The sequence below is a fragment of the Lissotriton vulgaris genome, chromosome 3_1, assembly GCF_964263255.1.
Source record: "Lissotriton vulgaris chromosome 3_1, aLisVul1.2, whole genome shotgun sequence".
NCBI classification, from domain to species: domain Eukaryota; kingdom Metazoa; phylum Chordata; class Amphibia; order Caudata; family Salamandridae; genus Lissotriton; species Lissotriton vulgaris.
In genome coordinates this window covers 968,825,832-968,847,490 of record NC_141689.1, presented here as the reverse complement: position 1 = coordinate 968,847,490, position 21,659 = coordinate 968,825,832, and the positions used below count along the sequence as shown (strand labels likewise).

General features: G+C 47.2%; 1 protein-coding gene across 4 annotated transcripts in view; it reads left to right on the top strand.

Moving 5' to 3' along the window:
- The first annotated feature begins 13,682 nt into the window (after positions 1 to 13,682).
- The window catches only part of LOC147727275 (transducin-like enhancer protein 4), a 263,396-nt gene continuing 255,419 nt past the window's right edge, over positions 13,683 to 21,659 (top strand). For all 4 annotated transcript variants that reach the window (XM_086961337.1, XM_086961336.1, XM_086961335.1 and 1 more), the window contains exons 1-4: positions 13,683 to 14,065; positions 15,359 to 15,456; positions 17,126 to 17,189; positions 17,549 to 17,593. In XM_086961337.1, coding sequence (XP_086817463.1) covers positions 14,021 to 14,065; positions 15,359 to 15,456; positions 17,126 to 17,189; positions 17,549 to 17,593 — 252 coding nt within the window. In that variant the 5' untranslated portion in view covers positions 13,683 to 14,020. The remainder of the gene's footprint in view (positions 14,066 to 15,358; positions 15,457 to 17,125; positions 17,190 to 17,548; positions 17,594 to 21,659) is intronic.

Below are 21,659 nucleotides of genomic sequence, written 5' to 3'. Positions count from 1 at the left end.
CTGAGTTCCCTTTTGGGGCAGAGATGTTATGAATGAGTCTGAATTCCCTTGTATCTTTCTTTGGAACAGGGCTCAATGGTGAGCACACAAAGTCACTGGAAGTTGTCTCCCTGAAGTGACCTGACACCTTACCTAAACCCTTTTCCGTCTCAGTTGTCTTGCTGGCTTCCTCTTTGTTAAGAGCGAAGGACTGTTGATTCCTGCAAAACATGTGGCCCTGCACTCCTGCCACAGGTATTCTGAAACCATGGCAAAATCCAGAGCATAGTTGTTTAGTGATGTCAGTTTTTGGGTATGCATTTTGCAAAGGAGTTCAAACCTACAACGAGATAGGAGCCCCAGCAAAAAAACAAAATGTATGGCTCTCTTTTGTCCCTTCTTTTCTTTCGACTTCTTAAAGCACTTGAATTCAGAGGGCATGGTGGTCCGACCAAAATTGTGATGATGTATTAACTTACAGGTGCCAACTGGCCATGTGAGAGCTTTAACTAAATGCCTGGCATGTGCCTTTTTAATCTCCACTTGGGGGCATGGCCTAAAAGGGCTGGCTGACACCTTCACCCTTCTTAAGCATCATGCAAAGTAAACATGAATTAATGTCAGTTTGATCTGAGTGTAACGCAGGGTTAGCTGCCTTTTTTAACCTGAGGGCCTTATCATAATCTTTCCAACAGTTCCCACCAAATTCCTTAAATGTGCAAACAATTTTATTCTTGTATAAATTAATCTGGGGCTTATAGCAGACCACTTTCTCGACATACCAGACTGAGAAGTTGTGAAACCCTTCATCCAATTCATGAACGTTTCCTGCACCCTAGATGTATACGGCTTGTGAGAGTACTCCTGTTGTAGCTTTTCCACAATAAATTTGAAAATATCAGAATAAATCCCTTTTTTAATTCTCTCCTTTACCACCTCAGTTAAATGAAGACCCAGGTGCAGTGGCGGCTGATTGCAATGTGAAGTGGTGAAGTAGTGCAGGGGGAATAAAAAAATAAAAAAAACAGAAGTAAACATTTACAAATATAAAATTGTACTTACCTGCCGCTGTGGCCTTGCGCCTTTCCCGATCCTCCACTCCCACGGGCTGGTGCATACCGCACAGGCTCCCAGATGCCATTCCTGACGCTGCTGTCATGCTGGGAATACTATTACATTGCATAAAAGAAGCACAGGGATTGGTCTGAGCATCCTGGTTTAACACTCAGACAGAGCCTGGGAGTCAGTGTCTGTTCGCCACCCAGCTGTGCCACACAGCTCAGTTTGAAGAAGTGCGCATGTCGGTTTGGCTGTCCTAAGACAGCCGGGCAAATCGCATGCGCACTTAGAAGTGCCCATCACTCCCCCCCAACACTCAGGATGGCTCTGCCCCACCCTATGACTCAGCTGGCTCTGGATCAGTGAAAAATAAAATGATAATAAAATAATGTTATTATCATGTTATTTTGGCCATTGCTGTCTATCAGCAGTGGGGCGATGCTTTTTTGCCATAACGGAGGAGCCGCCCATGCCTAAGTGGTCGCCGGAGAGAGCGCTTGGCCATGAGCTGCCCCAGTTGACCACCATCCTCACCTTTTGTAGCCTTTTTCCCTGTGTTGGATAGTGGGACAGCAGATGCTGGGGATGGTGCAGCTTTAGTGGCCTAAGTAGTCGATGTATTTTGAGTTAGAAGTGTTGCCAAAGTTATCTTCTGGAATAGAACTATGGCATAATTTACATTGGAGGTGCTGGTCCCGCTTATTTGCCTCCCAGTTGCAATTAGATCAACTAGTCTTGTTGCGGGGGCTACTGGTTAAGCCGGCTCACCCCAACTTTTTTAGCCACTGTGGCACCCGGGTCAACCTTGCCAATAACTCCCCATCACTAGTCTCACTCTGTGCACCCAATCCTTCCTCTCCCAGTACAAGTGCACCTGCTTGCTCCCTGACTGCATTTATTGGTCCCGATTTGGGTTGTCAACCCTCTGAGCAGGCCAGTGTAGCTGGTCCTGGCCTCACTAAGGTGGAATCCTGGAATTTACTCCTTCCACCCTGCTACTGCCCCTTTCCTTTTCTGCTTGGCAATTGGTAGGAAGCTACTTTTGAGGGAACGCCTTCCTTCCATGTCTGTTCCTCAGGTGGAGCTTGTGTGGTAGTCACCCCTGATGATGTACTGGCCCAGGCTTGGCCTTTGGATAGGTCCAGATTTCCCTCTAACACACATTGAAATATGGACAGCAACTCATCTATGGCATCCAGACGGCCCATAACGATGGTCATGATGCTATCATCCCACCCCCCCACACATGCCAGTTTTCCTCTGGATTTGCTTTGGAGACATCATAACCACAACCCTTTTAGCCTAGAGAAATACTAATTCTGAAAAGTGATTAGCCAAATGGTTGCAAGAATGCAACAAAGCCCCAATTTACATGTGAAACTGTACTATGCACAAGGTAGCTACAAACTGATTTCAATTAACAATTGAAAATTGCTAATTGAAATCAGTTTGTAGCCAACAGAGCCAAGAACGACACCCACCCAACCACCCATGCCAACAACCTCAGGATCATCCGCTTGTGCCCCTGGTGTGACCCCCCTCCGCTCCCCGCTTCCCGCCGCTGTTACATCGCGGCCCGCACCCTTTTATTTCTGTGTCCTCCCCGCTCCCGCCTCCCAGCTGCTCCTCCCTCCCACTTTGCCTTAAATGGAGACCGTGCGTACGCGCAGTGGGCGTGCCGAGTATGTGCCAAAGGCAAGCCCGTCTACGCCCGTCCGCGCCTGGACCGCGCCCAGCGCCTGGACCCCTGGCCCCCATCGACGCCAAACCACACGACGGACCTACGACGCCGCCACCCTCAACGCACTCAACGCCGGCCGAACCCCCGCCTGCTACCAAGCCAACCCGAGGCGCACCCACGGACCCTTCACCTGCCAAGCCTGCAAATACACCTGCCTTCGGACCTGCACCGCACCCGCCAAGCCGAGCACCAGCAGCAACCACCTCAAGTGCATCCTGCTCAACACTCGCTCCGTCCACAGACACGCCGTCAAACTCTGGAACCTGCTCGACACAACCTCACCAGACGTCGCCTTCCTCACGGAAACCTGGATGAACGCCTCCTCAGCGCCCGCCATCGCCATCCCGGACGGATACAAGGTCACCCGGAGGGACCGCGACAACCAGACTGGAGGAGGCATCGCCATCATACACAAGAACACCATCCGCATCACGACCAGCTCCGACGACACCTTCACCATCGCCAAACACCTCCACTTCCAGATACACACCGACCCCAAGACCACACTCAGAGGCACCCTCATCTACAGACCCCCGGGACCATGCACACAATTCAGCGAAGACATCACAGACTTCATCAGCCCGCACGCCCTCCCCTTCACTGACTACATCCTCCTAGGGGACCTCAACTTCCACCTGGAGAACAACAAGGACAGCAACACCACCACCCTGCTGGACACCTCGCCAACCTCGCTCTCAAGCAACTAGTGACCATCCCCACCCACTACGCCGGCCACACACTGGACCCAGTCTTCTCCTCCAGCAAGTACATCTCCTTCAGCCACTCCACTGGACTTCATTGGACTGACCACAGCTGCGTCCACTTCAGCTTCAGAAGAACCACGACTCACCACCACCCGCAACAGGTTCCTCGCAAGACATGGAACAAGATCACCGCCGACCAGCTCACCACCTGCCTCAGCCAGAGCCCTCCCGCCAGCACAACGGACCCCAACGAAGCAGCCAGCAACCTCACACAGTGGATCACCAACTGCGCAGACGACCTCGCACCACTGAAGACCCCCCAGCAGACACAGCAGCAAGAAAGCCTCTTGGTTCACCGACGAACTTAAGAACTCCAAGAAGAACTGCCGCACCCTCGAGAAAGCCTGGTGCAACGACCAGACCACAGACAACATGACTGCCCTCAAGCACGCCACCCACAATCACCACCAGCTGATCCGCACCACCAAGAAGACAGCATTCAAAGAATGACTGGACAACAACGCCCACAACAGCAAGGAACTCTTCAGCATCGTCAAAGAGCTCTCCAACCCAAGCGCCGGAAACAACGACATCACTCCCTCACAAGACCTCTGCGACTCACTCGCCTCGTTCTTCCACCGCAAGATCGCCGAAATACACAACAGCTTCGGCACACCAACCACGCACCCAACCACCGAACCAGCGCCCCCCACCACCACCCTCTGCGCCTGGACCCCGGTCAGCACCGAAGACACCACCTGCATGATGAACACCATCCACTCCGGATCCCAAACCGACCCCTGCCCCCACCACGTCTTCAACAAGGTCGACTCCATCATCGCACCCCAACTCCGGGACATCATCAATGCCTCCTTCATCACCGCCACCTTCCCGGAAAGCTGGAAGCACGCCGAGCTCAGCGCCCTCCTAAAGAAACCAACTACGGACCCCACCGACCTCAAGAACTTCCGCCCCATCTCGCTCCTCCCTTTTCCTGCCAAAGTCATCGAGAAGACCGTCAAAAGAAAGCTTGCCGCCTTCCTCGAGACGAACGGATCCCTCAACCACTCGCAGTCCGGCTTCTGAGCCAACCACAGCACCGAGACTGCCCTCATTGCAGCCACTGACGACATCAGATCCCTGCTCGACAACGGGGAAACAGCAGCCCTCATCCTCCTGGACCTCTCTGCAGCGTTCGACACTGTCTGCCACTGCACCCTAGTGCAGCGCCTCAGCAACATCGAAATCCAAGAGAAGGCACTGGAGTGGATCACCTCATTCCTCGCCGGAAGAACCCAGAGAGTCCGCCTCCCCCCGTTCAGATCCGAGGCCACCGAAGTCATCTGCGGCGTACCACAGGGATCATCGCTCAGCCCCACCCTCTTCAACATCTACATGAGCCCCCTCGCAGACATTGCACGCCAACACAACCTCAACATCATCTCCTACGCCGACGACACCCAGCTGATCCTCTCCCTCACCAATGACCCAGCCACCGCCAGAACCAGCCTACACGAAGGGATGAAAGACGTCGCCGAGTGGATGAAGAACAGCTGTCTGAAACTGAACTCAGACAAGATGGAAGTCCTCATCCTGGGATCATCTCCCTCCGCCTGGGACGACTCCTGGTGGCCCCCTGCCATGGCCACCACTCCCAAGCCAACGGACCACGCACGTAACCTGGGCTTCGTCCTGGACTCCTCCCTCTCGAAGACCAGACAAGTCAACGCCGTCTCATCATCGTGCTTCAACACCCTGCGCATGCTCCGAAAGATCTTCTGATGGATCCCCACTGAAACCAGGAAGACAGTCACCCAGGCACTTGTCACCAGCCGACTAGACTAAGGAAACACCCTCTACGCCGGAACCACAGCCAAACTACAGAAAAGATTCCAACGCATCCAGAACGCCTCTGCACAACTCATCCTGGACATCCCCTGACACAGCCACATCTCCGGCCACCTGAGAGACCTGCACTGGCTCCAGGCTGCACTGAATCCAGGCTAGTAGTCATGCAGGAGACGGTAAGCATTACTGTAATCTTGGAGCTTAACATGGATTTCTCTTCAACGATCTTGCTGATGAACGGAAGGTGAGTGATAGTCCAGCAGTGTATCTAGTCAGGATCTAGTGAAGGTTTATTTAGGAGTGAGACAATCTGACCTGTCTAGACAGCATCTCAGAAGATGCTTTGAACAAAGGAGGCATTGATATGGGTGAGTAGGGGTGTGAGAACACCCCTGAGAGGTTTGATGAAGGATAAGGTTAATCATTTTGATAGAAAAGGACTTTAACGGTGTTGAAAATGTTGGAGATCTGCAAGTAATAGGGCTTTGAAGGATGGCCATTGCGGTATTCAACTACAAGACGTGGGCATAAAAGGTGCAGCAGGGTTGGCATTGTTGATGTGCTATAGTATCGTCTATATTTTTTCACTGATGGAGAGGTTGATGGCATTGCTCTTTTCTGTGGAGTGAGGAATGGGTGGGTCAGTTTGGGGTTGATGCAGTGCTTCATTGGTTTAAAGTGCTCTGTTGCTTCTGGTTTCGGTATAGGACTTTGCTTTGGTAAAGTACTTTAACTTCAATATGTTTGGGGCAGTGTTTTTTGATAGCCTGAAATGTTGCAACAGGATCCAATAGAAACCAGGTGAGGATCTGGAGAGGATGTGAAGTTACTGCCAGAGTTTCGGATTTTGGAACTATAGAACCAGGTTCGAGTCTTGGCGTCGGCTCACCATCCTGTGATTTTGGGCAAATCAAATTAACCTCCTCGTGCACACAAAATGAATGTGACGTTGTGTAATGTGACTTGTGCTCTCATAAAGAGCTCCAATACCTTCGAATCAAAGTCATGCTATATAAAACTGCAAAAAAAAAAAAAACACCTGCACCGTGTCAACTGGAATGTCATTCAAGACTGATGAAGGCAGCAAAAATAGACCAAGAGAAAGAACGCAGTCCTATTTTATCTTGATCATTCACAATGCCAGGTTTAACGGATAGATTGTAGAGCAACATCACCTCAAAGCACAGAGAAAAAGACTAATTTAGAAATTCTAAAGACACACTTAGAAGGCAGGAATTCTCAACAGCTGAAAAAGTGCTGTCATTGTGGAGTGCTTGGTTGACAGGCTGGTGCTCCCAAGCGTCAAATGGAAGCGATCTTTCACACCAGGGCCACAGAAGACCTGACAGGCACATGGTTACCATCTGACTGCTTGTGAAGATATAGCAATTAAACGCCTGCGCACTGACACTATGGAACTTTAGCTGCACAACCATAGTTTTTTTTTCGTCAGAGAATTAAAAAGAGAACATTACTTGTAAACCTAAGTATTTACGAAAAAGCTGTTTAAGACACAAGCAACAGCCGGGGTACGGATACACAGTGCGGCCGCGTCTGTGGAGTTAACTCGCGCTTTGTATACTTTTTCCTTTTCAGAGGATCACACTCATTGAGCTCGTGAGGGTGACCCTAGCACTAGCCCTGGGAGAAATAATACTATATTATTTGCACAAACAAACCACAGATGCAAAGGCTGGGCTCGAAAACAGAAGCAACTGTCTCCCACGAGGCAGACCCCCCCCCCCATCCCCCTACAGACACACACCAAACAAAAGTATATAAATAAGTCTGTCATCGATGTGTCCAGTTGCAGTGTCCAAACATTTTTTCCAGGGCATAAAAACAAGGCACAACATTACACAAAGCATTTTTCTTCTCAGAAAGTCGATGGAAAAAAATGGCAGTGTGAACAAGTGACCTTTCTTTTCTTTCGACAAATAATAATGCGATTCAGTTAGCGGATACTAGAAACGTGATGGCCCGGAAGGGGCGAAAAAAAAGCACCTTTTCCCCTTTATGCATCTATGAAAGAAAAAAAATGAAAAGATAGCAATCTTCAGCAGACAACGACCAGCCATCCAGCGTGTGCGCATCTCTAAACAGAGCAGAGAGCAGCGCGCGGTTCACATGGAGAGGCGGCCAGCTCCAGCGGTGCGGAAAATGGATGTGAACCGAGAGGAACAGGGGCGTCCCTCCCCCCCCTATCCCCAGCCCCGCGGGGTGGTGTCGGCGCAGGAGGTCCAGCCGGTCCCTTTTCAGAGCGCTCCCGGGGCTTAATTGGACATTTGCCTGAGGGAGGGGGAGTGCAGGAGGGAGGGGGGCGTGGTGGGCGGGGGACGTGAAGGCAAGCAGAGCTCCCCCGGGCGTTTACTGCCTAACAATAACACAAAGGTGTTGTTGTACACCAGCTTTAGGCCGACAAGCACCCCTGTGGGTGCAATGACCCTGCTTAGGTGGAACGGTCCGGATAATGCGGGCCAGGCTTGCAAGTCATCCATGCATTGTCTTTCTAGGCTTCTCTGAGAAAAAACCTAATCCGAAATACATTTAAAATGGGCAGTAAAGGAAGTAATCTGCTATCAGCCACACCTATACTTGTAAATCAAACACCTGCAGCGGAGTCAACGCTCATTATGTTTCTATAAAAAAAATGCAAAGTGTCTTCCCTAAAATTCCTGCAACATGAATGCTAACCAGCGGATTACAATACTGAATTTATAATCTTCGACTTTTGTTTCAGTTAGAAATTGACCCTTAACATCGCGATGGAAAGATGACATGCACGAAAACGCAGTTTTGTGTCTTGGTTATGGGGAAAACAGAGGTCGAAACTGATACTCATTTGGAGGGTCTGATATTCGTGATATTTGTTTTAATTTGTTAATAGCAGCTGCCCTGGTGTCGTTCCCTATGTTGGTCCACCTGTCCATTTCAATGCAAGAGAAATGCGGTTCCAGCAGCTCTGAGTGAGCGCAATCTATATGCCACGGTATAGGTTAAGATATGGGACTTCTCTGGATAAAGGGTCAATACTCCCAATGGGAGTTCAAGGTAAACCAGTATTACCTTGTCAGAGGACCCTTATTAGAAATTTGATATGTTGGAGGATGGGCTTCAACGCATAGAATCCACATTTTGTAAGCTATGATTGTCAAGGTTTTGTTTGTCTTTATTGCCTTGCTGTTGGTTAGTTAGCACACTTGCATTGTGCGGTATGCAAGTAAGGATGTCTTATCAAACTGGCTGGAAATGAGAGGACTTGAGAGACTAGAGAAAACATGTTTTATGTTCTTTTGTAAAATAAATGAATAAACAGTGCTTTTATGCACGAAGAGGGTCAAGGACAACCTTTTAAACAGTGACAGCTGATCGCAATGTGAAGTGGTGAGGCTGCGCGGAAAAATACAAAAATAAAAAAATGACGAAAAAAAAATACAAAATATAAACTAGTGCTTTCCTGCCACTGCGGCTGCTGCTGCCTTGCTCTTTTCCAGATCCTTGACTCCCACGGGCTGGTGCACACTGTGCAGGCTCCCAGATGCCACTCCCGACGCTGCTCTCATGCTAGGAATACTATTACCCATCATGAGAGAAACACTGGGATTGGTCTGAGTGGCCTGGTTTGGCACTTAGGCAGGGCCTGAAGGGAGCCTCTTTATGTTCTTCACCCAGTTGTGCAACACAGCTTGGGTGAAGTACGCATGTCGGTTTGGCCGTCCTAAGATGGCTGGCCAAACCGACATGCGCACTTACCAGTGCCCATCACTCCTCCCAGAAGCTTCCGATGGGCCCGCCCCAGCCTATGACTCGGATTGCTCTGGCTCAGTGAAACATAAAATGATAATAAAACTGTTTTACTATCATTTTATTTTTCACTTTTGCCTCTGTTGGCTATCAGCAGTGGGGTAACGCTGATCTGTCATAACGGAGGAGCCACCCCTGTTTTCAAAGCCAGGCACCCAGAGTCCCCATCCTTTCTGCTCAAGGCTGTCAGTTTATAAGGTAGGAGGCCAGCCAGGTTCTAACCTGTGGATCCACGATTCCTGATTGCAATGGAACTGAGAACTGTGTCTCAAAAACAGACTGATGCAGTCCAGGGGAGACGTTAGTGTATGATACACAGATATTTATACTGAATCTCAGACATTACAAGAAGCCAGTATAATTTGCTACTTGCTGGAGCAATTTGGTTTCTTTTTCTGAGGTCACTGAACAAACAACCTGCATCATTTTGACCACAATGGAGTTAGCAATGCTCACCCCTAGTGCTACCTTTGTGTAGAGCATTGTTGTACAGTAGAGCTCAGGCAAAAAACACGTTCCTTTTGTCTGCTGTGAGATTTATCATAAGTCTTAGGCGAGTAAGCTGGAAGGTGTTTTTTTAGACCGCCAATAGTTGCAGCTTCAAGGTTAGGCAGTTATTTTTTTTAACACAGAATGCAAGATTTTGGACCTTGGACACCAGTGTGGATGTTATGATAAAAAATAGGGACGGGGTCAGAGAAGAGCGTATATTCCTCACTTCCTCACTTTTATCATAGTCCTAAAGATGATATGCTTTGATTTCGATTCCTTCAGATCTAATCTACTCTCGGTTATACAAGATTCAGTGGCTTTGGGAGCAATATCGTCAGCTTGCCAGTGACAATGAAATGTATGCCATGGGATGACCTACATCAGAGGTAGCACATGAATGATAAAGATACAAGGGGAAGTTGTGGGTGACTCCACATGTGATGTCAGACAAGTTAGATGCACAAGTTCTCCTTTTTACGGTATGCTCTCTCCCTGCAGGAAGAAACTAAGAAACTGAACAAGTTTTCCAAAATTTGGATATATCCCTTATTCTGACCCATGACAGAGTAGCCCGTGGTGATCCTCATCAAAAGTGGTGGCAAGGCCCTGGCGAAGCAGCAGGTCCACAACCCCTTTGCCACATCTGCACAAGCTGAAATCTCATCTCTTAAAGGAACCCATCCTCAGAAGATGTCCACCAGGATGCTCCACATTGCCTAATGATTTAGTAGTCCTACTGTCCAACCCTCCCACCCACCACCCTGCATCTCCAATCACTACTCACTACCCATAAACTTCACCCCAGCACAATTTACCTCTTTGTTGAGTACCCCATCCTGGATGCGCTTGTCCATTGATAACACTACCACTGTAAAAACCTGTCTCCATTGTAAGTAGAGCCTGTAGCTATGTTTCTGTTACATACGTCACATACAGGTATTAATATCTTAATCTATGGAGGATGTTTTATCATCACAGCATGCCCCGAAAGCATCAGTGCACCGTACAGTGGAAGAAAACTACATAACAAAAGTAAATAGAAACATTTTCAATACAACACACCAATTGTAATCCATTAACAATCCCCTAGGCATAATTACACAGCTTTGAAGTTATGTGCGGTTACTAAAGACGTTGTGTGGAGTAGGAGCATATCAGGAATTGTTAAGTCTTTCTTGAAAGGTAAGTAGGGGGGCATTTGCCTAGCCAATAAATGATCAGGATGAGCCAAGTCACAGCTTGTTCCTTGCCTCTAAGAGCCCCTGTGCGAGGCAAACCTTGAAAATGTTTGGCATGTAAATCTTGCGACAAACATCATGTAAAAATATGATGAAGTCTCTTCTGAATTCAAAAAAGTGTATTTATTATACATACTGAAGCGGTTCACCTTAGTGCATCAGACTATATCAAAGCATTTATAGATATTTATTAAAAATTATAGTTTTTCAGTTGAAGTTCAGTGTGGGGGAAGGAGGAAGGGAAGTCTTAAACTCCATTACGCTAGGAGCCCAGACTTAAGTAAACAAGCATTGGCAAAGCCAACAAGTTTCACCTTTGCACAATCTACTGGCTTGGTCAATGTTTTTAACATATTGCAAAACAGCTGTGCAACATGACACACTAAAAACAACAAAAAGCCCTATGACGTATCCAGCATTGATCGAGTCATAGTGCTCCTTTTTTCTATAAACCATGTTGCAGAGCTGCTGGACGACATGTAAAAAAAAAATAGAGGTATTTGGGGGAAGGGGATCAACACATCGGAGAGAGGGAGAAGGGTGGTATGTGAATGCAAAGCAATTGAGGGCAGGGTGGACGAAGGAGAGTTATTTTTGAACATACACTCAATAAAAGTACATACCCAAAAGACAATAAGAGCAACTGTAGGAGCTTGCGGGCAGTGGAAGGACACTGGCCACAGGAAGCTATACTTGGTCCATGCTCTCTAGCATCGATGAAACTCAAAACCTAGGAGCAAGCAGGACGCGAAAAGGAGGCGCTGACCAATGGTAAGTAAAGAAACAATAGTGACGCAGGACCCAACCAATGGTAAGGGTGGGCTCTAAGCCACTTTTAAGATTTTTTTTTAGGAACAATAGCTTTCGTTGACAGCACATGTGCATTTAGGCAAAACATAAAAAGGTAGCAAAGTGGATTTCTTCAATACTGGCATCAAATATGTCACATATACAATGAGGATGTACATAATTTTGGGAACCACGTAGCCTATTTTGAAGTACCATCTGGCATTGATGGATATCCTCTTGAAAGTGGCCCGGATTACAGTTAAATGATTGATGAGATGGGCATCAGTGCTCAGGTGGCTAGCAGCATGTAATGTAACTCTCCTTTTACAGGTGCAAATCTGATTAGTTAAATTTGAGTAGGACCCTTGTTTGGGAAGCGACTTAAAATTATCTCCAGGAGTGAGATTGTTTTCACTGTCATTTATTGATCCAAGAGAAAACTGGACATTATGGTCGTATTCTTTGCATGAAAACCGAATGTTAATTTTCCATCCAGTACTAATACTGAAGAGTTTGTAATGTCAAGGACGTGAATCCGGTCCTAGGATGCTTGTGTCCGGTCCAAGGAGGACCTGGCTTGACAGTTCGGGCTGGACTGTTCCCATGAGGCACTGGGTCAAGACTGATTTGCATATTGCCAGGTCTAAACTGGGGTGGCATGGTGAGCAAAAGAATTATGGATTTAACCCAGATCTCTTGACTGGGGGTGAATGTTTTGATTTGTTCTGCATTCCATCCTTCAATTGTGTGTCTAATGGTGTTTGTTGGATCAACGCCTAGAGTGGACAAAGTTCAATTATGCTCATGAACATTTTATTAAGAATCATGCCTAACCAACTGAATTTTAAATGGTGTTAAAAAAAACGTGTATCTGTAAACTGCACAATCTCCCGAATGTATCTCAGTCCGGACCAACAGTTGTTTATTGTTACCGAATACAATAGTTACCATTTTATCATCAGCATTTTAGTGACAAATGATACAATGTTACAGAGACAGACATTCAGTCAGCAGTTGGGCGTCAAGATTGAACACCAACATGCATATGCCGAGTAGAATTCAAAAGACTCGACGAGAAACCGCTAGATGAAGCCGTTTAAAACTGACTAGTGTACAACCAAGTCACAAAGGTTTTTTTTCCATAGGCTAAAATATAGCGAACCGTTCCTTTCTCGCCACCACACGTCACACTACTTACTGTACGTGTGGTACTCAAAAGAACTATTCTATATATATATTGAAGGCGATAAATATGTCATAACACAGCCGAATTACACATTACGCAAATGAGCATACCATATGTTTACGAGGGGATTGAACAGGTGTATGTACAGCAGCAGGGCCTTTGGGAGACCGAGGCTCTCCTGTAACAGCGGTATAGAAACGATTTGGGGCAGGGTGGGGGTATCCCCATGTTATGAATCCGCGCCGCACGCAGCCCGCTGCGGTGCTTGTAAAATGGAGGAAGCTGTTATCGGTGTGGAGTGCAGAGCCATGAATGCCCGCTCCCCGCCTCCCCTTGCCACACAGAGTCGAGGCCGCGCATCTCCAGATAACCAGCAGCAGCAGCGCGGGCGGCGGCGTCGGAGGGCACCCACGTTACTTTGACTGACAGCCGAACAAATGTTTCCTCTGTTCTGACGCCCCGGAGCCACCAACGTCACCGATTCGCACGGTCTTCCAACACGCCGATAGGCTACGATCTCTTGTAGAAGTTGGGAGGGGGCGGTACTGTCCCCACGTGGGGGCCTGATTGTAACTAGACCCCACCCTTTCCACACTTGGCCCGCGCGCTATTGGTGAGAAACAGTGAATACAGAACGGCAATTAACGTCCCGTCTGTTGCCATTGGACTGGTCGGGTGCAGAAGTGGGACGTTGGAAAAGGGAGGGTTCGGTGGTGGCACGGGGTGCCCCCTGGGGGCTGTAGTTCACTGTATGCTCCTAAGCAACAGCAAATCCTTTCTGGTGGACTACATCTCCCAAGAAGAGAGCGCAGCTGAGTTCCCTGGTTGTGTGGTGCTGTATCACAATGTGAATGACTCTTCGCGCGGCTGAGGAGCTCCGGCACAGAAGCGGATCAGAAGCGGTGGTTGGGTCGGACGCTCGGTGCAGTGGGAGTTGGCGTACCTAGGGCAGGATAAACAGCAAGGGTCGGAGCTGTCTAGTGTTCCTCGGTGGAAGCGCGAGCAGTACCGAACAAGAGGATTTTTTTGTGTGTGTCGTTATTGTGTCCGCGCAGCTTTCCCGGAGCAGAGGGAACCGGATCACACTCCTCTGACTCCCTCCCGCCTGGCATGCGGGATCGGTCCGCACGGGCACAGCTGCCACACACAGCACCCAGGGACCCCCACTCCGGCGGCGTGAATGATCCGAGACCTGAGCAAGATGTACCCCCAGTCCCGTCACCCGGTGAGTCCAGAAACCTTCTGCAGCGCCACAAACAAGAACCCCTTCTAAACTGAAGCCTTTCGCGTATTCTGCTTCATAGCCTACAAACTATATTCCTCCTCTGCTGAAAGATAACTGTCCTTCACCAACCCCCCTTCCCTCAGATCCGCTCAAACTATAGCCACAGGATGGCATGACAGTTTTGACCCTGATAGCTCTCAACCCCATCACACAGCCATGTCCGCGCACTCCTCTTAGGTGCCCACTTCCCAATCTTCCAGTTATCCCCTCAGAGCAATGCCCTCACCCCTTTTAAACCGCCCCATCCCTCAGCAGTTCCCTTTCTTCCAACAGTCTCAGAGCCATGCCCTCGTCCCTTCTCAGGGCAGTGCCCTCTCCCAGACTTAAATGGCATTTTTCTCTAGGCGACCGCTGCCTCCCTTTTCCCCTCCTCCTGAGCCATGATGCCCTCTTCGCCCCTTTCTCTGAGACATGCCCTTTTTTTCTCTCTGAGCTGTGTCAAATTGTGTGCCCCCTTTTGAGCCATGCCTCTTTTGCTCCCTCTTTTGAGCCATGCCCTATTTTGCTTCCTCTTTTGAGCCATGCCCTATTTTGCTTCCTCTTTTGAGCCATGCCTCTTTTGCCCCCATTTTGAGCCATGCTCTCTTTTGCTCCCTCTTTTGAGCCATGCCCTCTTTTGCTCCCTCTTTTGAGCCATGCCCTCTTTTGCTCCCTCTTTTGAGCCATGCCCTCTTTTGCTCCCTCTTTTGAGCCATGCCCTCTTTTGCTCCCCCTTTTGAGCCATGCCCTCTTTTGCTCCCTCTTTTGAGCCATGCCCTCTTTTGCTCCCTCTTTTGAGCCATGTCCTCTTTTGCTCCCCCTTTTGAGCCATGTCCTCTTCTGCTCCCCCTTTTGAGCCATGTCCTCTTTTGCTCCCCCTTTTGAGCCATGTCCTCTTTTGCTCCCCCTTTTGAGCCATGCCTCTTTTGCTCCCCCTTTTGAGCCATGCCTCTTTTGCTCCCTCTTTTGAGCCATGCCCTCTTTTGCTCCCCCTTTTGAGCCATGCCTCTTTTGCTCCCTCTTTTGAGCCATGCCCTCTTTTGCTCCCCCTTTTGAGCCATGCCCTCTTTTGCGCCATGTCCCCACTTACCTCACACATTCCCTCTTCGCTCCCTTCTGACCCTGCCCCTCTCTTCATAGCCACACCGTGCCCCAGTTCCTCCTCCAAAGTCATGCCCTCTTCGCCCCTTCCTCTCCTGTCAGAAGCTCTGACCCCCCTCCATGACATGTCTAACCCACTCTTCTCTCCCCTAGGCTCCCCACCAACCAGCCCAGCCCTTCAAGTTCACCATCTCGGAGTCTTGTGACCGCATCAAGGAGGAGTTTCAGTTCCTGCAGGCGCAGTACCACAGGTGAGGCCTGGTGACTCGGGCTGATCCGGCCTGTTTGCACTGCTCTCGCTCTTTAATCTGCCATTGTTTTCCTTCCCTCGCCTTGTTTGTGTTTTCTTTACGAGGCGTTTGCGGCCTGCTGCTGGAGCCAGGCGGGCGGGGGCAGACGGTGTGTGTACTGAGGAAAGGAAGCCATGGGGCGGGGTGGTGATTACCCCGCAGGGTAGGCGGGGTGTCATTGACTGTGCTCAGTGCTCCTTTGGTTTCCTTTGTGTGTGAGAGGTGATGAGGACACGCTTGGTGACTTCCTATTACTGTGACAATGTGCACACCCACTCTCTCGTAAGGCCAGAGTGTAGGGCAATTATTGGCATAGATTGATGCAGAAGTATATATTACCAGAGCTTTGTTGGTCACTCAAATTATATGAATTTTGAGACGTCATCGATACCCAGTGAAAGGACAAAGTAAACAAGATACATACAGTATTTGGTTGCTTGTTATGCCGTTTATACATTCCTGGAAATCATTTTTTTGTCAGCCTGTGTCACACTTTAAAAGGAAATGTAACCCTTGGCTTTGGGTTCCCGATGTTACTTGCTGCTAGGGGATAAATTACCTTTGCCTTCTGTTTCCCCGAACGTAGCGCATAGGCTCCTCCCCATAGAACCCACAGCCCCTCCCACAGAGCATAGTGCTGCCTGACTCTTCTTCCCTCACAAGCGCTGTGCCCGCCCATGGCTCTTCTGCCTGACAGCGCTCGTTTGTCTCCTCCTGGTGCCCCTCATATCTAGTGACCGCCTCCCTGTAGCCATCGAGTGTGCTGGAGGACGGCTTGTGATCTCAGGTGAATGGAAATGGCGCCGTCTTACCATGTGGTGGCACTTGACCTCTCTCTTCATCAGCTTTGTTCACGGATGGCTCCTGCTTACTCTTCCCTAACCCCCCACCACTGAAGTACAGTGTGGCCCCCAGGAAAGCAATACCCGGAAGCACAACCGTGCTTACCTTTTGAAGGTGAAAGGTATAGAGAAACTTCCCCAGAAAGGAGCCTTTGTCCTCATAGGGAATGGAGTGCATTTAAATAACCAGGACCGGTTTGATGTGGCTTAGGTTGTTTTTGACAGGTCCATGACTTTTTGAACATTTGCCCAGTAGAGTATCGACAAGTGTGCCGGACTCCATTGCGACATCCTGGAAACCAACTCTGCCACCCCGCATGAACCGCACAAGGACCGAAGATTCACCTTTTCGCTCTTTGATCAGAGCCCTTATGTCCACTTACCCATCGAAGGAAGAGTCGCCACCATGTTACGCTTTCATCTGACAGGAACATCAACCCCCCTACCAGTGCTACCTGGTTGGCATTCAAAGGGCTTTATATCAGTGGTCTAAGCTTCATGCCCTTGACAACCATGTTTGTGGATTTTACAATAAATATGTTTATTTATAGAAACATGTTTCTTGCATGTTTATTAAAGTTTTTTTCAGGAACGTTTGTAAGTGATTTGGTGTGTAACAAGTGGATTAAGGCATCTGCACTAGATGGACCACTTCTCTTTGAGCTAAATTTTGAGGTCTGGTAGGATGTTGACTTTGGATGTTTTCCAGACCATATCTCGTGCTTCATCTTTGTAGTTGAAAGTCTGTTAACTGCATCTGTAACTTCTACTGCCTTGTGTTTTAACAGTTTAAAACTGGAGTGCGAGAAGCTGGCCAGCGAGAAGACGGAGATGCAGCGGCACTATGTTATGGTAAGAAAACTGCACTTCGACTGTGCTTGTTGCTCCCTGTAAATGCTCATAGTTGAGTCTAATGCCTAAATGGCTGCTTTATATAGGGGTGAGACTGACCCTTTCAGAATTCAGTGAATCATCTTCCTATTATTATTATTATTATTATTATTATTATTATTATTATTATTATTATTTTTTTAAGGTTGGATCAAAGAATCTGACTATTTTTCAAACATTCCTCTATTATTGTTTAGTCTGGTTGTGGGATAGTATAGTTTAACAACAAAAAGCACAAAAGCTTAAAACAAAAAAACAAACACATGGAACCTTTTCTGAAATTATATTTTACAAGAATCTGTTTATTTTGTCTTCTACAGTATTATGAGATGTCCTACGGCTTGAATATAGAGATGCACAAACAGGTAAGAATTTTCAAGTACTTCTTTTGTTGTCAAATGTTTCTTTATTTAAACCACCCGCTCTTTACTGTATTTCTTTTGTGCTTTGTGTACCTGCATTCTCACAAGTGAACACTTTTTTGGAGAACAGACCTCATGATTGAAAGACCCTTGTTGACTTTGCAGCATGCTTTCAGTGTCCACTTGTTATGAAAGTGTTCACTTCTATTCCTGCCATTTCAGCCCATTCATGCTCCCTAAAGAAGTACTCCACTGCAGACTAACAAAAAAGTCCACATGAAAGTAAATTAATTGAGTGCCCGGTAGTATTGTGATATAAAATATTGTGTTTTGTGGAGCAGTGGGAAAATATCATTCCTTTCCCTAGCTTGTTGTTTCTGAACACTTCTCAAGGGCGACATAAAACTCTTTGATGTTAAACACTAGCGAGGGAAGAAGGTGGACTTGCAGGAGGGATTTTTTGTTGTTGTAAAACTTTAAATGCATGCTGGTAGATTATATTCGGAATTTCAAAAACAAACGACTGTTCTTTGTTGACTTTTAAAGTTCTTTGAAGTGTTGCTTGATGGGAGATGTCAATTACTTGAGTAAATGAGCAGGTGGCTGTGACTTACATTTGCAAATCTGCAGATTGTTTCTACCAGTTTTCATCAGCGCTGTGTCTCAATTAAAGTTGCCAGTCACTAGTATTGTATATTCTTTTACTTCATGCATTTCGAGTTGCATTTTAAAGCAATCATGTTCTATGTTAGGTCTAACATCAATTTATTTTTTGGCTATCTTGTATTTGTAGTATTTTATTTTTAACATCGAACTGTGTTGCTATAATGTAAAAAAGAAAGAATGTTGGTTTTGTTCAGTGTGAAAACATACATGTATAGTGAATGCCTTCTAGTGTACAAGTGGTGTTTTCCAAATTGACTTTTTAACCCAAACATTAGCAAAATGAAATATTATCTCATAGAAACCAATGAGCCATTAACTTGGATTTTGTTTTCAAGAACTTTGATTGGCAACCAGGGAATTTAGCCTGCGCTTTTGGTGCAAATGGGTTTTTGATTAGAACATTTCTGTTCAAATCCTTCATGCAGTTATACTGATGGCAGCATTCCCACTAATGGGAAGTGCCTAATTATGATGAGATTGCTGGATTAAGGAGAATCATAGTTAATTAGAATATCAGTTTCCATTACTTTCAATTTTGCTCAAATTTGTAATGTAAATAAGCTTCTCGTGTTAACAACACATAAATGTTGATGGACAACATCAATTCACGGCGGTCCAAACAAAGTGAAGGCCTAGTTTTGCACAGCTGTTGGTATTAGTATTTTGTTTGAGTTTGTCATCCGCACATGGAAATGAGAAGGGCTTGATGGGTCTGTGTCCAGTGCTGCTTTGCACTTGTCTTCGGTCAAGGTGTTGCTCCCCTTTCAAAGCCTAGTATGCGATTGACAATCTATAATAAATAGTGTGCATTCGTTTTGGTTGCCTTTTCGTGGGGAGGTAACCAGGCTTCACAGTTTGCTCCCTCAGCCTCTCCAATAGTAGCGATTTATCAAGTGCACCGATCTAGTGTTCTACCACAGGTGGTCACAAACAGACCCAGAAAGCCTGGCATCACCACTTGGAGATTGACTGCCCTGTATGCAGCCTGCTTGTGGCAGTGCAGTCCGTTCCTCTGATCATCACGCCTTCCTCCCTGCGGAGCACAGAAGCATGTCTATCTGTCTTCATTTGCTTGTGCAGGCAGCCAGCCTCGGTCCCTTCTAGCTTCCCTTTCCAGATGCTTCCACAAGATGCCCTTGTAGTAAGCCCTAGGGCTGGGAGAGAGGACGCTCTTGCATTCTGCATGGGGTTAGGCTGAAAATGGTGTTGGGCAAATTTATGTACGGCCGTTGCCACCTCAAGAGCTAGATGTTCCCCCGCTTAGAGTGGTTTTTCTATTAGAGACCTGTAGGTTCCTCCCTGTGCCCCTTTTCTTAATTGTTCTCCACCACTCCACATACATTTTGTTGTGTTTTCTTTGGATCAGAGCATGTAGTCTATGATTACGCCTGGGATCTGTGATTTGCCAAGCATACAAAGGGATAAGTGCAAAGCCGACATTCTTCCGTGGGTTTTCAGGCATCAAATATTTGGGTGCCTGATCCGATTCCCTCCCGCTCTGTGTGTAGATGCTTCTAATCAGTCATCCCTTGCTGATTTTGATAGAGGACTGTTAAAATGAAACCTTCGGGGAATTTTTCATTCTGAAAGGAACGCTAATGTAATTAGTACCAATTAAAGCACATTTGGTAAATTGGATTTTGTCTTAATTAAGCTTGCATAATGTTGCCAATTTTTTACAATTATGTTTGAGAACATAATTAATTGAAATTTTAGTAACCGAGTAAATAGCATTAGGATGTTTTATATAACTATTTATTTTTCTCAACTGGTTTTGGTTTCTGAAGAACTCTGTGCTGCTGTCTAGTGGGCTTGCAGTGTTGAGAATTGACGTAGACGGAGCAGAGGTTTATGAATAATGACTTGAGGTGTTCGGTTTTGGGCTGCGCTGCGCTGCGTTGGCGTTTTCATTATTGGACTGTGTGACGTTTTGGTGCGCAGATTAAAATCATGACTGTAAATAGGATTTGTGCTGATGCTATTGATGGAATGAAAGATATAAACTGAATCCGTCTTTTGATGGAAAATAAAAGAATGGTGCATGTGAACCAGGGTTGCCTGCTGGTGACCTTATCCACATGCACTCACCACCATTATCTTGTAGTGGTCCATCTAATAAATGCTGCCCATAGCCACGTGTGTGCCTTAAGTTGCTTATTGTTATGTTTTTAATTGCATATGAGTGCTTTGTCACTGGGAAGAGCTCCTCCTGACAATTAAGATCACAGACAGCGACACGCTATACGCAATTATTAATGCATTCGAGTGCAGTTTCAGTGTTGGACCACCTCATCTGGCCCAACTGGATCCTGAACCCCCACGTACTCGTGAATAGTAAACGTGATACTATACTGTGCGCCGAGGAGTCCGCTAGCTACAAGAAGGAGCAACGGAACCAGGCGTTGGTTTGAACACTTTGATGCCGTGACCTTGTTTGCTGGCCTACAGGTTTTTTCACTAAAGCTGTATATTTTGTATACAGTCAACCTGCATGTGTGTCTGTTGTTTCTTTGTGTTTTGGCCAAAGCCTGGACCTGTTTGATGGTGTGCGTGCAATCCGTGTAATCTTCTTGCTTTAAAAAAAATAAGGAATGCAGCCTCCTCAGTGATGTAAATTTTACTGCTGGACTTGGGCAACAAGCCCTTGTGAGTGCTGTTGAAATATTAATTGAATAGAAATGAGAGGGCTTGGCTCGCTGATGGGCCGGCCGTGGCTGCAGCAGTCGATGGCGAATGATGATAAATGGCATTAGGAACCTTTTAGCAAACTGTAATAACTCCGAGGAGGGAGGCCGTATGGATCTGCATTATATCTGATCCCCCTCCAGCACCAAGTGGATTGCCAATACTGCTTGTTTAGCATTTTCTAAGGGCAATAGGATATTGATTTCTGCCGTGCAAGGAACAGCTCTATTTTCACCGCGCGGCAGAGTATTGCAGGTCGTTAAGAAGAAATTGACTTGAAGAGGCCTGGCTGCTGCCCATCATGGAGCGAATAAAGCAAAGCTGCTGGAGCATGGTGGAGCGCGGGGATGGGGCCCTCAGCAATTTGTTGCTATTAATTTACCATGCTAGACAGCAAATCAATGGGCGTCTACTTCATCTGCTGCAGAAAATGCTGTCCAGGGCAGATAAAAGGCCCTGCGTGGCTCGGGCGGCCCAGCGGATTGGCCAGGCCGGGGCCGGAGTTAATGTGTAAATAAGTGAAATCAAGGCCACTGCTGCAGAGGAAGCGGTTTTTAATTAGGTTGGGTCTTTTTAGCGAGCTATTTTAGAGAGAAGCGGAAGTGCGGTGGGGCTTTGGGAAAGATTTATTGCAGACAAGAAGTAATGCATGACATCCTCACCTAGCGCTCCGTGCCCTCCCCAACTCCCAGCATGTATCTCCCTGCACATGGGAGAC